The sequence below is a fragment of the Sinohyriopsis cumingii genome, chromosome 10, assembly GCF_028554795.1.
Source record: "Sinohyriopsis cumingii isolate HCF-2022 chromosome 10, ASM2855479v2, whole genome shotgun sequence".
Lineage (NCBI taxonomy): Eukaryota > Metazoa > Mollusca > Bivalvia > Unionida > Unionidae > Sinohyriopsis > Sinohyriopsis cumingii.
Window position 1 is genome coordinate 2,066,693 of NC_142970.1, and position 14,497 is coordinate 2,081,189.

The 14,497-nt window shown below is 35.2% G+C and overlaps 1 protein-coding gene across 4 annotated transcripts in view; it reads right to left on the reverse strand.

Moving 5' to 3' along the window:
• Positions 1 to 4,168: 4,168 nt before the first annotated feature.
• LOC149789489 (catenin beta-like) overlaps positions 4,169 to 14,497 on the reverse strand; it is a 71,473-nt gene continuing 61,144 nt past the window's right edge. For all 4 annotated transcript variants that reach the window (XM_089971507.1, XM_089971505.1, XM_089971508.1 and 1 more), the window contains exons 13-15: positions 9,984 to 10,134; positions 7,973 to 8,097; positions 4,169 to 6,207 (exon numbers count right to left, since the gene is read on the reverse strand). In XM_089971507.1, the coding sequence (XP_089827633.1) occupies positions 5,899 to 6,207; positions 7,973 to 8,097; positions 9,984 to 10,134 (585 nt within the window). In that variant the 3' untranslated portion in view covers positions 4,169 to 5,898. The remainder of the gene's footprint in view (positions 6,208 to 7,972; positions 8,098 to 9,983; positions 10,135 to 14,497) is intronic.

The following is a 14,497-nucleotide window of genomic DNA, read 5'->3' on the forward strand; positions in this document are numbered from 1 at the left end:
GTTCTTCAACAATTGCTATTCTTGTCTTGTTCTAAAAGACCATACTAGTTAGCAGGACCATCCTGACATAAAGGCCTCTTAAATTTTTTAACAAATGCTTATCCCCCAACATATATGGCAAATGTCACTAAATAAAAATTAAAAAAAACTGTAAATGACTTAGAAAACCCCCCACAGAATTTAACTATATTTTAAAGAAAGCATTCTGGTGTGAAGGCCTTTCAGACTTGTTCAAATGTGTATGATCAGCCATGATAAAAGGGCCATTACTAAAAACAGATGAACATTTAACAAATTCTTAAGAAGAATCACTTAAGGGGACTGATGCTGTACTGACCAAAAAGAATTTCCGTCAATTTCAAGACAATTTGTTTCTTTTTTACTCTACTTTGTTGAAACCAGGTTTGTAGCAGCCATATTGGATCTACAATTGGCACCATTTTTATGTTTGAGAAACTGGACATCACCTTTGGTGAAAACCCATTCCCAATATAACCATCCATTCAGGAGAATGAGATTTTCGATATGTTCATTGTGGTGGTTAGTGTCCACCTCGTATGCGGGAGGTCGCCGGTTCGCACCCTGGCCGAGTCATACCAAAAACTTATAAAAAATTATACTTGCCGCTGCCTCGCTTGGTGCTCAGCATGAAGAGATAAGTGTTGGGACTAGTCTACGTTAAAAATCACACACACCCACTGAGGTCAGATCAGCACCATTTTAATTAATGACCAACTAGATACCATCTTTAATCTTCAATACAACTTTCCGTTTAGGATAAGTAGCAGTGTCAAGATTTTCAAGATGACTGTCATGGTGGTCATTGTCATTAGTAACTATAAATGACAAGAAGTCTTCTAGTCAAAACCAAATGTTGATGTGACTAGGAGTAAAAAGATTTTAAAAATGGACAGTACTGGACATATTAGATGCTTGGGAAACAGTTTTCATGTAGGATCTAGGGTCTTCTGGTAAAAAAATCCCAAGCCATTGTGATTTTCTGTTAAAGAGGAGTAGCAATAACAAGTTCTCAATATGACTGCCATGGCAGCCAAATCGGATGTCAGATCAGGACCATTTTAATTTAGAACCAACTAGACATTGTAAAAGGTCAACAATCTTTTCTCAGATTGACACAATTTTCAAACAGAAGAACTATTTTGGTGAAAACCATGTTTATATGACCATCCACTTCTTTGGAATAGTGAAAACAAAATTTTCAAAAACTGGCCTCTGGTGATCCCACTGAACATTCAATCAGAACCATTTTCATACCTAGGGGAGATGGCACCATTCCCTTCCCCAGGAACAACTGGCAGGCTGCGGTGCAGTCAGAAAAAAATGGCACATGCACAATTGTGTGCACGCCACTATAATTAAACTCAACAACAACAACCATTTTCATATATAACCATATATATAAAAATCATAAGTCTTTCAGTGAAAAACCGATGTTGACCATCCATTCATGAAAAATAATAAGATTTTCAAGATGGCTCATCTGGCAGCGACAGTTGATGTCGTAGCACCATTTTCATTTATGTTGGTTGTTATGGGTTTAACACCATTTTTCAGCACAGGAGTGGCTATACATGATGGCTGGTGTATTTTGGTGGAGAAAAAACCCATAAAGAATGACTGACCCATAGAAGTTACTGGCAAGCTTTCTGACCTACCTACATTGGCAGAGCCCCAGATTCAAACCTGTGCAGACAGGGGTGATATGTCAGTGATCTGAGCAACTTGGACCACTTGGCCACCAAGGAGACCATTTCATTTAGCACAACCTACACCTTGGGACGAATGTGTTTTGAAGCTTGTGAAGTCCTCCAGCTAATAATCACTGAAAATATTTGTATCACATTTGTCAAATTATCCTGGCAAGAAGGTGTTTACATTTTTGTACACATGTCTATCTATTGGCTAAAACCTAATAATAAAAAAACATTAAAAACTTCTCAGAAGCAGCAGAACAGAAATGTACCAAATTTGATAGAAAGCATCCAGACTTCTAGATGTTTTATTTTATACAGATCAGCCATCCAGTATAGATGCCACTATAAAAAAAATTAAAAAACCTTTACATGGAAATTTAATTTTCCATGAATCATTTTAAATGCATGAGGTGGGGATTTGTGTGGTCAAGTCTGAAACCTTGAACAAGCTGATATTCAAAATGAACCACCAACTCTCTGCTATAATCATACTGGCAATTCTGCCAGAACAATTTTATCATTCATTCATACTGTCAATTCTGGCTTGTTATCTTGTCATCAGTTGAGTTCACTCATTTTTATGGATAAAATTTCATCATATGCAAATCATCATGATTTTTCCTCAGTTATCTGCAGCAACTTTTGCCCTATTTCACTTAGTTGCTGCAGATGAAATTTCCACCTGTGCAAAGCACAACGGCGATTCTCCATATGGAATTCAGCCCCAAATTCACTTATCTGTTCATATGCAAAATATTCTGTCTCAGTTTGTCATTCTGGCCCATTTACGCATCATAATGGTGATTCCATCTCAGTGCGTCATTCTGGCCCATTTACACATCGTAATGGTGAATCTGTGTGTCATTCTGGCATAAATTCACTTATTCATATTAAGATGTAGTGGTGATTCTGTCTCAGCTTGGCCTTCTGGCCCTAATTCACTTCACTGTTCGTATGCACATAATTCTCTCTCATTGTGGAACTCTGGCCCAAATTTACATGTGATTGTCTCAGCATGGCATTTTGACTCAAATTCACTCAATTGTTTAAATGCACATCATAATTGTGATTCTGTCTCCATATGGCATTCTGACCCAAATTCACATCAGTTCATTGCACATCAAAATAGTATTGACTCAACATGGTATTCTGACCCAAATTCACATCAGTTCATTGCAGATCAAAATTGTGATTAACTCAACATGGTATTCTGATCCAAATTCACATCAGTTCATTGCACATCATAATAGTGATTGACTCAACATGGCATTCTGACCCAAATTTACTCAGTTGTTCAAAACACACCTCATAATAATGATTAATGACTCTGTCTCAACATAACATTTTAAACCAAATTCACTCAATTGTTTATTTGCTTGGCATAATGGTGATTCATCTGTAATTCCATTCATATGAACAATCAAGTGACTTTGGGTGTGAGTGCCAGGCCAAGAAAGAATCACATTAATGGCATGTTTATAATTAAATCAAGTGAATTCAAAAGTTTTTGAGATAAATTTCAAAGTTTTTTCAAATTTTTATAACCAGCCACATTTAACTGCAGATCAGCATCATCTGTACAATTGAAAGCCAATTATGCAAGGATCTGGTTTGGTTTGTCTTGTTTTTGCTTCTTATGAACTCAGTTGTGGGATTCTCATATGCCACACCATTAGGTTTTTTCTTTCCGTCTCATTTTGTTCTACACCAAACTGATCTTCAGACCTGCCAACCCTGACAAGTCCATCTCAGTAAGGTAGCTGATTTTTTTCCTCAAGTTTGACCAGTTTTCAGTAAGGTGTAACAAAATATCAAACTGCTATACGTAATTAAAAGTTCAGTATTTGGAATGAGCGACGACAATAAACATCATATTCAACTGAAAAGTTTGTAATGGGTTGGACTAGTATCCCATCCATAGGGAGTTTATAATGGGTTGTACTAGTATCCATCCAAGAGTATTTTATACTGAGATGGACTATACCACATTTAATAAGATCGCCTAGTATCGGGTAGTTAATAATGGGATGGACTAGTATCCATTTAAGTGTATTTTATGAGACAACTATTGTTACATCCATAGGGGATTTTATATCAGCTAGTATCCCATCCAAGGGGAGTATATAATGGGATGGACTAGTATCTCATCCAATGGAAGATTATTATTGGATGGACTAGTATCCCATCAATGGGGAGTTTATAATGTGGGTTGAACTAGTATCCATCCAAGGTGAGTTTATGATTTCACTGTGAAAGAGTTGCACTTGCAGAAAAAAAACATTTGTGTACTTAGGTGTGTTATTTACAAAAATGATCATTTTCTTTTTGTTATTGTACATTATATTTTAAAAAAAAATCTGAATCAAATTCTTCTGAAGATAAATAATTTTGCAGCATACATTAAACTGGCTGTGTAATTTAATATGGGGAGGCAAAAACAACTAACAAAGGAGTATAAAAACTGTAATCTTTATTCTAATAAACGTGTATGAAAATGGAGAAATAATTCCTACATAAAACCAATGTGGCCATGGCTAAATACATACAAATTTTCACTATTACTGTATGGTAAAAGATAATGAGTAAATAGCTATAAAAAAAAAATCTACTAAAATGTGGCAAACTGTGTGACCACTAAAAGACTACATTACAGTGAGATATCAAGACTATTACTATATTTACAATGTGTAAAAAGTCTGCATATTTTGACAAGACGCAAACGTGTATGTTTCTAAATTTAAGCAAATTGCAGAAGACAGGTGTAGATGGATTTGGTCCTGAAATATCTGTTCAAGTGTATATACAACAAAGACAATTTAACTGAATTCAATACAACCTTTATTAAAAGGTTATTTCTCCATTTTGTTTCATTTATAGTAAATTCTAGGCACAGTGTGGACTGTGGCCAAGATCCACACACAGTCAATATTGAAATAATTAGCAAAGAGCAATAGTAAGAACTACAATGACACCAAAAACATGAAGGCATGTCTACCTGGTTAGTGTTAAGTATATTTAAACAGACAATGATAAATTTTAATTTATGAAAGAAAATTAGAGATGCAGTATTCAGCTGTTTACAAGTGTCTTGCTTTGTGACTGTTAATTCTCAACACATTTCCAAGATGGACAAAGAAGTTTCTACAAAAATCGTTTTTAAAAGACAAGTTCATTCCAAAATTGAAAACAATCTTACATGGGTCTGAAATCTACAATAACTGTTTGGGCTGAATGCACTGCTACATATTAATACTTTGAGTAAATGAATGAATAAATCAAATAAACATGCCAAGATCTGTTCATTAATAATTTATTTAACTTCCAAGACTAATTTTGGATGCAAAATTGGGAATATGTTCAAAAGACCATTTATTTGGTCAGAAAACTGCAGTGCACACAAAGTTCATTCAAAAGTCCATCCTTACAGGAGAATTCTCATCAACAACTGAACAGAACAACAATCTATAAATGTATATGGATGAAAGAAAGAAATGACTTCTGATGACTTGAAACGTTCAATAAATGTTGGTTCCAGGTTAGGTAGTTAAACTTGCATGAAATGTAAAATGAACACTATTTCTTACGATAACTGTACCAAACTGTAACTATCAAAATGTTTGTTTGGCAGCCAATGCTTGAGATGATCTGATTTAGGATTGGCAAAAAATGTGCTTCAATAACATCTGCAGTCTGGGTAAGCTGTCTTGACCATACCAAACAGGTGATTCAACAAGATTATTATTATAGCTTTCCAAGACATACAAAAAATTTTATTACTGAAGATAAAAACAAACAAGTATTGTTTAGGTAATGAAATGAAAACTTTATGATGAAACTTGCTCCCTATTTTCTGAAAGACTCAACAATCCAATTCAATGATGGCATCAGGACAGTGCTACCAGCACAAGACTTCAACTGATACAAACTGTCAACAAATAAAAAAAGTATTTTCTTTATAAAAGATGTGATTCTAAAAGTTAAAATTACAAAAATATTAACAGCTTAGCTTCCTGAAATTCAATCATGTAACTGTATTCTAGTTTTCCATGCCTGTTTCTGGGGGAAAAGAAATAGTTCCCAGGCAGTGCAAAACAAATTATCATGTTATAAAAACTGAAATGTTATATACAAAAGTCTTCTCATTCCAAGAAAGTTTGTAGTGATCCATTCAAGTGTGCAGTATTTACAGATCTGTATCAAACCACTGGGTCATTCCCTGATTACCCGTCTCCTGACCATGTGGGAGACTGGACTCCAGATTCTCAAAGTTCAGGTCTCCACCTTGGTGTCCAAAATCAGGCATGTTGTCCATTGGTCCGTAGTGGCTGCCATGGTGACTGCCAATGTCAAGGCCTTGCATGGAGTCGACAGGAACCTGAGGGTCATATCCACTGCGACTCATGTCATGCTGACTCTGACTGTCATGTGCCTGATACATCTGGTCACGATATCCATCGTCAGGAAAACCACCAACATCGTCAAATCCAGGAGGCTAAAATAAAACATTACTTCAAAATTATGAACTGATTTATCATTTGTATCAGATCAAGAGATAAACATCAGTTTGCCAGATAAATGGGAGAAAAGAATTTCCATGAATTCAAGATTAGACCAATTCTTCCTTTTAAATGTCAAGTGTGATCGGATGATCTTTAGCAATAAAGAGATTTTCAAATTAACTGTTGTGGTGCTGGATATCAGCTTGGCAGGAACAAAGTGGACACCATTAGAAGTCTTCTGGTAAAATCCTCATGTCATAATGGTGATCCATTCTGGAGGAGTAGTAACATGATTTTAAAGACACTCTGGATGTACAACTGGCACCTTTTTTATTTAGGACCAAGTAAATGTCATGAAAAGTCTACTGCTAAAAATCCCATGTTGAGATAGCCATACATTTTGAGAGTGTAGATAAGACTTACGATTCAGAAGTAGTAAGAATAACATTTTCAGCTGTGGTGGCTATACTGGAAGTCAGATTGTCACTATTTTCTTTAAGACTAAATGGACATCATAATAAGTCTTTTGGTGAAAATCTCATTTAAAAATGACTTTCTGTTCAAGCCGAGTTGTGATCAAAAACATTTTTAAGATGGCTGCCATGGTTGAAAACTCCAAGATGATGTCACCATCCAATCAAAAAGAATAATATCAAGATTTTCAAGATGGCTGCCATAATGGATGTCAGATCAGCACCATTTAAGACCTGCTATATACCATAACGAGTCTTTCAGTGAAAATCCAATGTGAATATGACCATCCATTCTGAAGGAATTGCAATAACACTGTTTTCATACTGGCTGTCAAATCAGCACCATCTTTAGAAACAACCACAAATTGTAAGAAACCCATTAGTAGTGAAAACTCGATATTGATACGACCATCCATTCAGAAAGAGCAGCTATAACAAGATTTTTTAAGATAGTCATGGTGACAGCCATATTGGATGTACGAGTTTCATTTAGGACCATGTGATGAATATGTGAGTCAAGACAATCCTCAAAGTAGTTTAGGAGAAGTAGTAATAACAAACTTGTAACGAAGGGATGGACAAAAGACCATCCCATAAGCTCTTGTGGTATACAACCAGTAAAACTAACAACAAGAAAACCAATGCACATCTGTGTTTATGTAGCAGTGTTTTATGGCACCTCAACACTAAAGTAGCTATGTAATGCCTACAAAAGGTTAAGTTAAAATAAAAATGGAAAATTAGTTCAAGATAAAATATAAAACAAAAGTAGACAGAACTTACATACAACATATAATAAAAAAATTAATAAAGGCAACACATGTAAAATCCTTAAAATAAGGTAAAAAAATCTGTACGATAACTTTATTCCCTTAAAAAGATCAAGATTTTTTTTGGTATGTTCTTGTGCAGTTTCTTCAAGCAGTTCTTGTCAAAATACTTATGTCTTGCAACACTGGAACTGATACAATCAACAGGAGTGAGCTCCACTGTTGGGGTGCACATTCTAGTTGAGGTTCAGTCAGGTATGCAGGTCAGATACCTGACTGGCACTATACCACTTATCTAGCAATACACATAAAACAGTATCCTATATAGGGAATAATACACTATGGAGAAGAATTCATTATGAATTATGTTTGGTATAAATACTAAACATTACTTGAGATGCCCTCGTTGCATCCATTATACTACTAGATACCATTAAGTTATCCAGGATATTGCTCAAATGTATCTAAACTACCCTGTTCTGTCTAGGACATGCAGAATTCTGACTGTTACTTACATCTGACCAAGCCATGTTTTGATCCCCTCTGAAGAGGGAGCTGGTCAGTTCTACAGACAATCTCTTCTTGTAGTCCTGGGGCTTATCTTCAGACATGCGGAATAACACTGCTGCAGCATATGTAGCTGAAATAAACCATATAAAAAGCAATCAGTATTGTGTTCACATACAAAATAATGTCAAAACACCAACATACTCATAAAATTCAAGTTCAAATGCCTATCTGTATCTTGTCCAGACATAAAGTGACGTAAACTAACAATTACCTTGAGATCAAGTACAATCATTTGAGATAATTATAAATTATTTAATGTGACACCTTTTATACCCAAGTATGTTAAAGCCAACATTTTCCTACATCAATGAATCTGGGAGGCAGTTTGTGAAAAGACATGGTACTGATTGTTTAATGGAAGAATGTATTGCTATGGGAACAATTTTAATCATGAAGTCAATGTACAAGTATTCTGCAGAATCCCGTGTCTCACCTTTGTTCGAGCAATGATGTTTCTCACCCATGTGACAGAAATCTTGCGAATCTGCCACTGTTAGTTTTCTTTTCTCGATCAAGTTGTCTCAGGTTGTCACGTGACGATCTTAACGATGTAATATAATATGATGCACTTTAATTGCATAATGCTAGACAGGATTTGAGCGTTTGCAAGTAAAGCATGTTAAAATGATGTGATGGAATAAAAGCGAATTAGTATTTTTACCTCCTTTAAAAATAGGTGAGAGAAAAAAATCAATGTCGGGAAAGGTACTGCGACATGGAAATCACAGCATCAGATTTAAATCACTTTTCTGACAGAAGATACAAAATGTAACCCACTGACTGGTATTTTCATGTCACTGTGCCAACACCAATGTAAACATTGATACCACCACTGGAAACGTGATGCCTGCATCTCACCATAGAACACAGCACTATGCAAGTCTAGCTGGAAGAAGCCTAATTAAATCTTTAATTCCAATAGCAATGGTGGTGTGGGGTGAGCGGTGGAAGAGAGTGAATATGCATGTGTCAACAATTTTGTTTACATGTCTGTGTAAAATTTACACCAGCTCTCACTGTAACAAACAATAGCAGGTCAATTCAAATTCTGGATTATTTTTAATCACTTGTGTCAACATTTAATATTTCTAAAAGTAAAGTGAAAGATATCCAAGTAGATACCTCCACACAAAGAACACTGCTCATAAAGAACATCTCCACATATATTAATCTGATTAATTTTATTATCATTTTTAACTTGTTCATTAAAATTTCTGGGGTCCCCTGATCATTTTCTCCAATTTTTCCCTGAATCCCAAGGTTTTAGGAATAGGGGAACTATAGTATTTCCCAGTATTTATGGCATTTTATCAACATGAAGGTCTAGGATGTAATTCATTTTCAACAAGTATGGATGATGCTGATTTATTTCAGATCAAAACATAACAAGTATGAAGAACCCTGCTGTTGCACTTTGTTTATGCCAAGGCTGTATGAATGTACAGAGTCACTTGCATTCTTCAGTATTGTGATCATATCTACTTGTGAAACATCACAGACTTTTGATGGTACCATAAAGGCAAGGTGACACATTCAAGCACATCCTGATGAATTGTCTTCATGAACTTTCCCTGGTTACCACAACTGAAAATAGCTTTGACATCAACTCCAGGCCAATCAATGAAAAGGCAAATACACATTTCCATTTATTAAACTTTTATTATTAATTAAGATTAATTCACTGCATTTTAAAAACATTCACATCTAGATCCAGGTCTTCTAACTGCAGCACCAAATAAAAACTTGCTCGTCCAAAATAGATCTATCATTGAGGGGTCATACAGTCTTAGTCTTTAGGCAAGGCTGTCAAAGTTACTAAATGAGGAATTACTACTGCTAAGGACATGTTAAGAACTCAGAGGGTTTAAAAATGGCTCATTCAGCCTGTATCCTGGAGTTGAATTATCACCCAATATTATGGTATGCCATAGAGATGAAGCAGGTTCATGTCCTTACCAACTCCCTCGTTTCTGGAGTGTAAAAGTTCTGTGAGTGGAGCAGTGGCCCCCTCCTGTTCTATTCGCTCAGCCCCCTCCTTATCAGCTGCCAGTTCACACAAAACTCCTGCTGCAACACGCTGAATGTTCTCAATTGGAGAGTACAGCAACTACAGTGGGAAAATAACATTCATTTTAAGATACATTTAATGCTAATTTACAGATCGAGCTGAACTGCCAACAACATAGATCCTGATCTGCCAATGCTCACTGCTGGCAGATCAGAATCTAAGGTTTGCTGTACTTATTATTCATAACAAACTGCATGGATAAAGATCTGCTAGTGCATTATGTGACAGTAGATCTTGGTCTGTCAAGTTTGTAGTTGGACTTTACTTACATGCAAGTTTACATGTTAAATTTGGGATAATATTACTAAAACATTATGAAGGCTGGAATTGCAATCCTAAAGGGACAAATGTCTTTGCTTAGAAAGTCTTATTAGGCTGTGTCAAGACTATGCTAATTTGGTTATTAGGCTGTGTCGAGATCATGATAAACAGATTCCACAACTTGCTGTGAAAAAGGTCTTGACACTGCTCATCCCCCTAAATGAATGAAGAACAATGTAATATGATAATGTACAGTGTACAAAACTCACCAACAAATCCTGCAAGCCCATAGAACCAGTAACCTAAAAATACTACTGATCCTACATTTCATCGTGCAAGAAGACACAATGTAACCAATAACACGATGCCAGAAGGAGAGATTATCAATCCTTAATAAGGTTATCTATATAATCAAAACCCCAAAAATTAAGAAAAACATACAATTTTATATGATCCTACATAAAATGTATTCAATTTTATTGAATTAATAACAAGGATAATCAATAATGAATAGGACAATGCCGTCAAATGTCTAGATGATCCAGATCTATACAGACCACATCCAGAGGTGGGGCAACAAATATGATGCTTCAATTGATAACTAGGTTGAATCATAGTATGAATAAAATCAGGATCCTTGTCTACCAACTTGTCTTCAATGACAGCACAAGAGTTAGGTACAGGCATCAATGATGGTATCCAAAATAAGGCTGCCTGTGAAATTATGTCTGCAGAAAGGCAAGTTCCAGCAGTATAAAGTCATCAATATGGGGATGTAATATCATCTACATAGTTTTCAATACATCCTTTTATTGAGTAATAATGTGTAATGGTAATAACAGAAATTCAGAAATCTAACTATTTTTAGAACATCATTAGAGCTTCTAAAGATTAGGTGCTATACAAAGTCCTCATTATTATTATTATTATTTTTAGTGAGATCCCATGCTTGCCATATTACCCTGGCCTTTGATAACAGCTGTTGGAACACACTATCAAAGTGAAATGCAATATTTTATGTAAACTGGCTTGTAAAGCCTGCCATACCCTTTCTTCAGCAAAAAGATGAGTGTTGAGTGTAGGAAGTTGTGTGCAATTATATTTATATTATTGTTTTAACTTCTAATGGTCGATTTTAATCTGGGGTTTGTAAATTTTGATTGGAAATACAGGGATGGTTGGGTGGGGACTTGGTGTTATTATTATGGTGCAAGGCATTCATATGGATAAAGCGTCACATAAAATGGCCTGGAAATGGAAACAAAAGTAGTTGAAAAATTCCAGTGGTATCATCTGACAGTTTATTCAATGAGATTGTAGCTAATGCTATTTGTTCATAAAAAACAGAATTATTTAAACATTCGGGAGAAAGTTTACATATGATGCATTCTAACACCACTACATAAGCCTAGTTAATGAAATGGTTAACTGTTAAGTTATGTAAGTCTGGTGAATGATATCAGGCCTACCCGTCCTTCTTGTTCTTCTTTCAATAAAGTGACCTTACGTATGAGTATTTGAAACTTAAATTTATACCATTCTTCTTTACCCCAAGTGCAAGCCTATCCACACGGATTGGTAACTGTAGAAGGTGGACATTGTGGAAGTATGATGAAAAGACAGTAAGCATAGCAACAAGATTTTCAAGATGGCCACTATACTGTCTATCCATGGGCACAATTTACAGTTTGGACCAACCCATCCATGGGAGAATGTGCAAGTTTCATGGCAATCCTCAAAGTAGTAAAGCAGCAAAGACAAACTTGTGTTAACAAATAGCTGGATGATGGACTCCGGACCATTATAGAAGCTCCATGACAGCTAACTACACAGCAAACTTCAGCAAAACAGGTCATATGAGGCCACTGCTCATCCCCAAGCAAATCCAACTCTTCCAGGACAAGTGTTTTTTATTCACTTGTTCCAAAATCAAAATGTGCAAATACTTAGAATTAACTACTGGGAGTGATTTATATTAAGTACAGACCATGGTTCCCATGCTTTTCTAAATATAAATTTCCAGGTCTTTTCCAGGTTAAATTAATTTTTTAATGGTTAACAAATGACCATTACTTAATGGAATTAAAGAACATTTTGGTTTATAAAACATGCATTTTCAGTATCTGAAAATATTTCTCTTTAAAGACTCTCCAAAACATATATGTCAGAAAAGATAATCATGTAGAAAACCACAAAATGAGTCACAAGAAACAACTGGACTATTTTCCCATAAATTGGCATTAAAAGCCATTCAATGAACAGAATAAAAATTCTAACTTTACTGATCTGCATTATGTTGCTACATGGAAACAACATAATGAGCATAAATTATTTTGTTTCCTTTCAAACCTTTAATTCTAAAGAATTCTAGAGTAATATGTGTGCATGTTACACAAAGTAAACATTTCCTATCAGAGTATGAAAAAAACCCAGTAAATGCAAATTATTATAATCTTATCTTGTAACAAAAGAAGTTTAACCCTGAAATTATGTGCCAATAAAATCTCAAACAAGATTTTTCAACCAACCTAAACTTCTTAAGTCGATTTGGTTAAAAATTCCATCATTTAAAGACATTTACAAAAGGGCTGATTTAAATTTTGACAAAAAAACCCCCTTCAAAATTATATATTCTTGTATAAACAAGGACTGAATTTTCTGTAAAATCAACTTGTCTTCTTGTAGTTCAATAAACCAGTCCCCAAACCTGTATTGATACATGGGCTCTTATGGTTTCTTAATATATAAAATAAGGGACAACAATTTGCAATTTCTCTTGCGTACCATTTAAGATATGAAACCGAAGCTTCAAGCTACATGTCAATGTGTAATAGTTTCGCACCAAAGTTCAGTTCAGAGATTCAAAAATTTTCTAATCTGGGTTTCCGCCAAATATTCCAACCCCCTTTTTCCCACTTGGACATTTAGGATGGAGTGTGGGTTCAGGGCAATTACATATAAAAAAATTTGGAATCTGCCGCCACCATAAGCTTACCAGCAGGACTAGCAAATTTAAACTATGTTAGGGTGACATAAATGAATCCTGACCCAGTACTCACCATTTGCATTAATAGTCACATGACTTCACAAATCTCAAACAATGACATCGTTAGTCCAACAGTCACGTGATATCAACAACTCCTTTTGAATGTTGCTGTACAAAATTTCAATTATATTAAATGAAAGTCTGATACCTTTTGTGAAAACCAGAAAGAACATTTTTTTCAACATATTTTGAGAACAACTACAAGAAACTTGGCCAGTCTGATTCATCAAGCAGAGTAGTTTGGTTCCCTACTTCGCATGGTCCCTGCGTGATACAGCACATGTCAATGTGGTAGTCACGTGATACAACAAAACTATGAAGTTAGTCTCGGAATAAATATAAATTTTGTGCTCTTTCATTTTTGTATTTTTATTACAACCAGTATACAACTTCCATTTAATATTTTTTCTACAGTATTTGAAAATGACGGTTGTGAGATTCTGTGTGCTCGTGCGACATGCTATCATTGTCTTTCAGCAGATTAAAGACATAACGATTTTAATACTCTCGCAATTTATGAATAAATAAATAATTTTCATATTGATTTCATGCAGGTATAACTCGATTTAACAATATTTAAGTTTGCTATCCCGTCTGCTAAGCGGCTTTGCTTTAACGCCGCCATGATGGCCTCTTGTAATGCTAGACTGGTTTTCATACCTTCATAAAAAAAGAATACGGATATCGAGCTGTCTGTGAAACAAAAAGTCTACTAGATGAATCTAATCCACTGAGCGCTTTGATTGTCTCAACAAATATATTTATGGCAAGCACCCAAATGATCCATACTGTAACCTCCTAATATTCTGGTTAGAACTTGATAAATTTAACTCACAATCAGTTCAGTTACGACTCAATTACGTAATTGTTTTGGGCATCACGTTGTGGAGGATAATTCCTGGGGTTTTCCCCCGACTTTCGTCAATATCTTCAAAATTCAAGGACTTTTCAGTTGGGGGAAAAAATTATCATTTCTCCCGACTATTTCCCAATTTCCCAGTAGCGTGGGAACCCTGACAGATGAACTAATGCATACAGATCACTACCTGGACCAGCTAAAAGCTGATTTTTGGGTCTGATAAATGTTTATGTTGA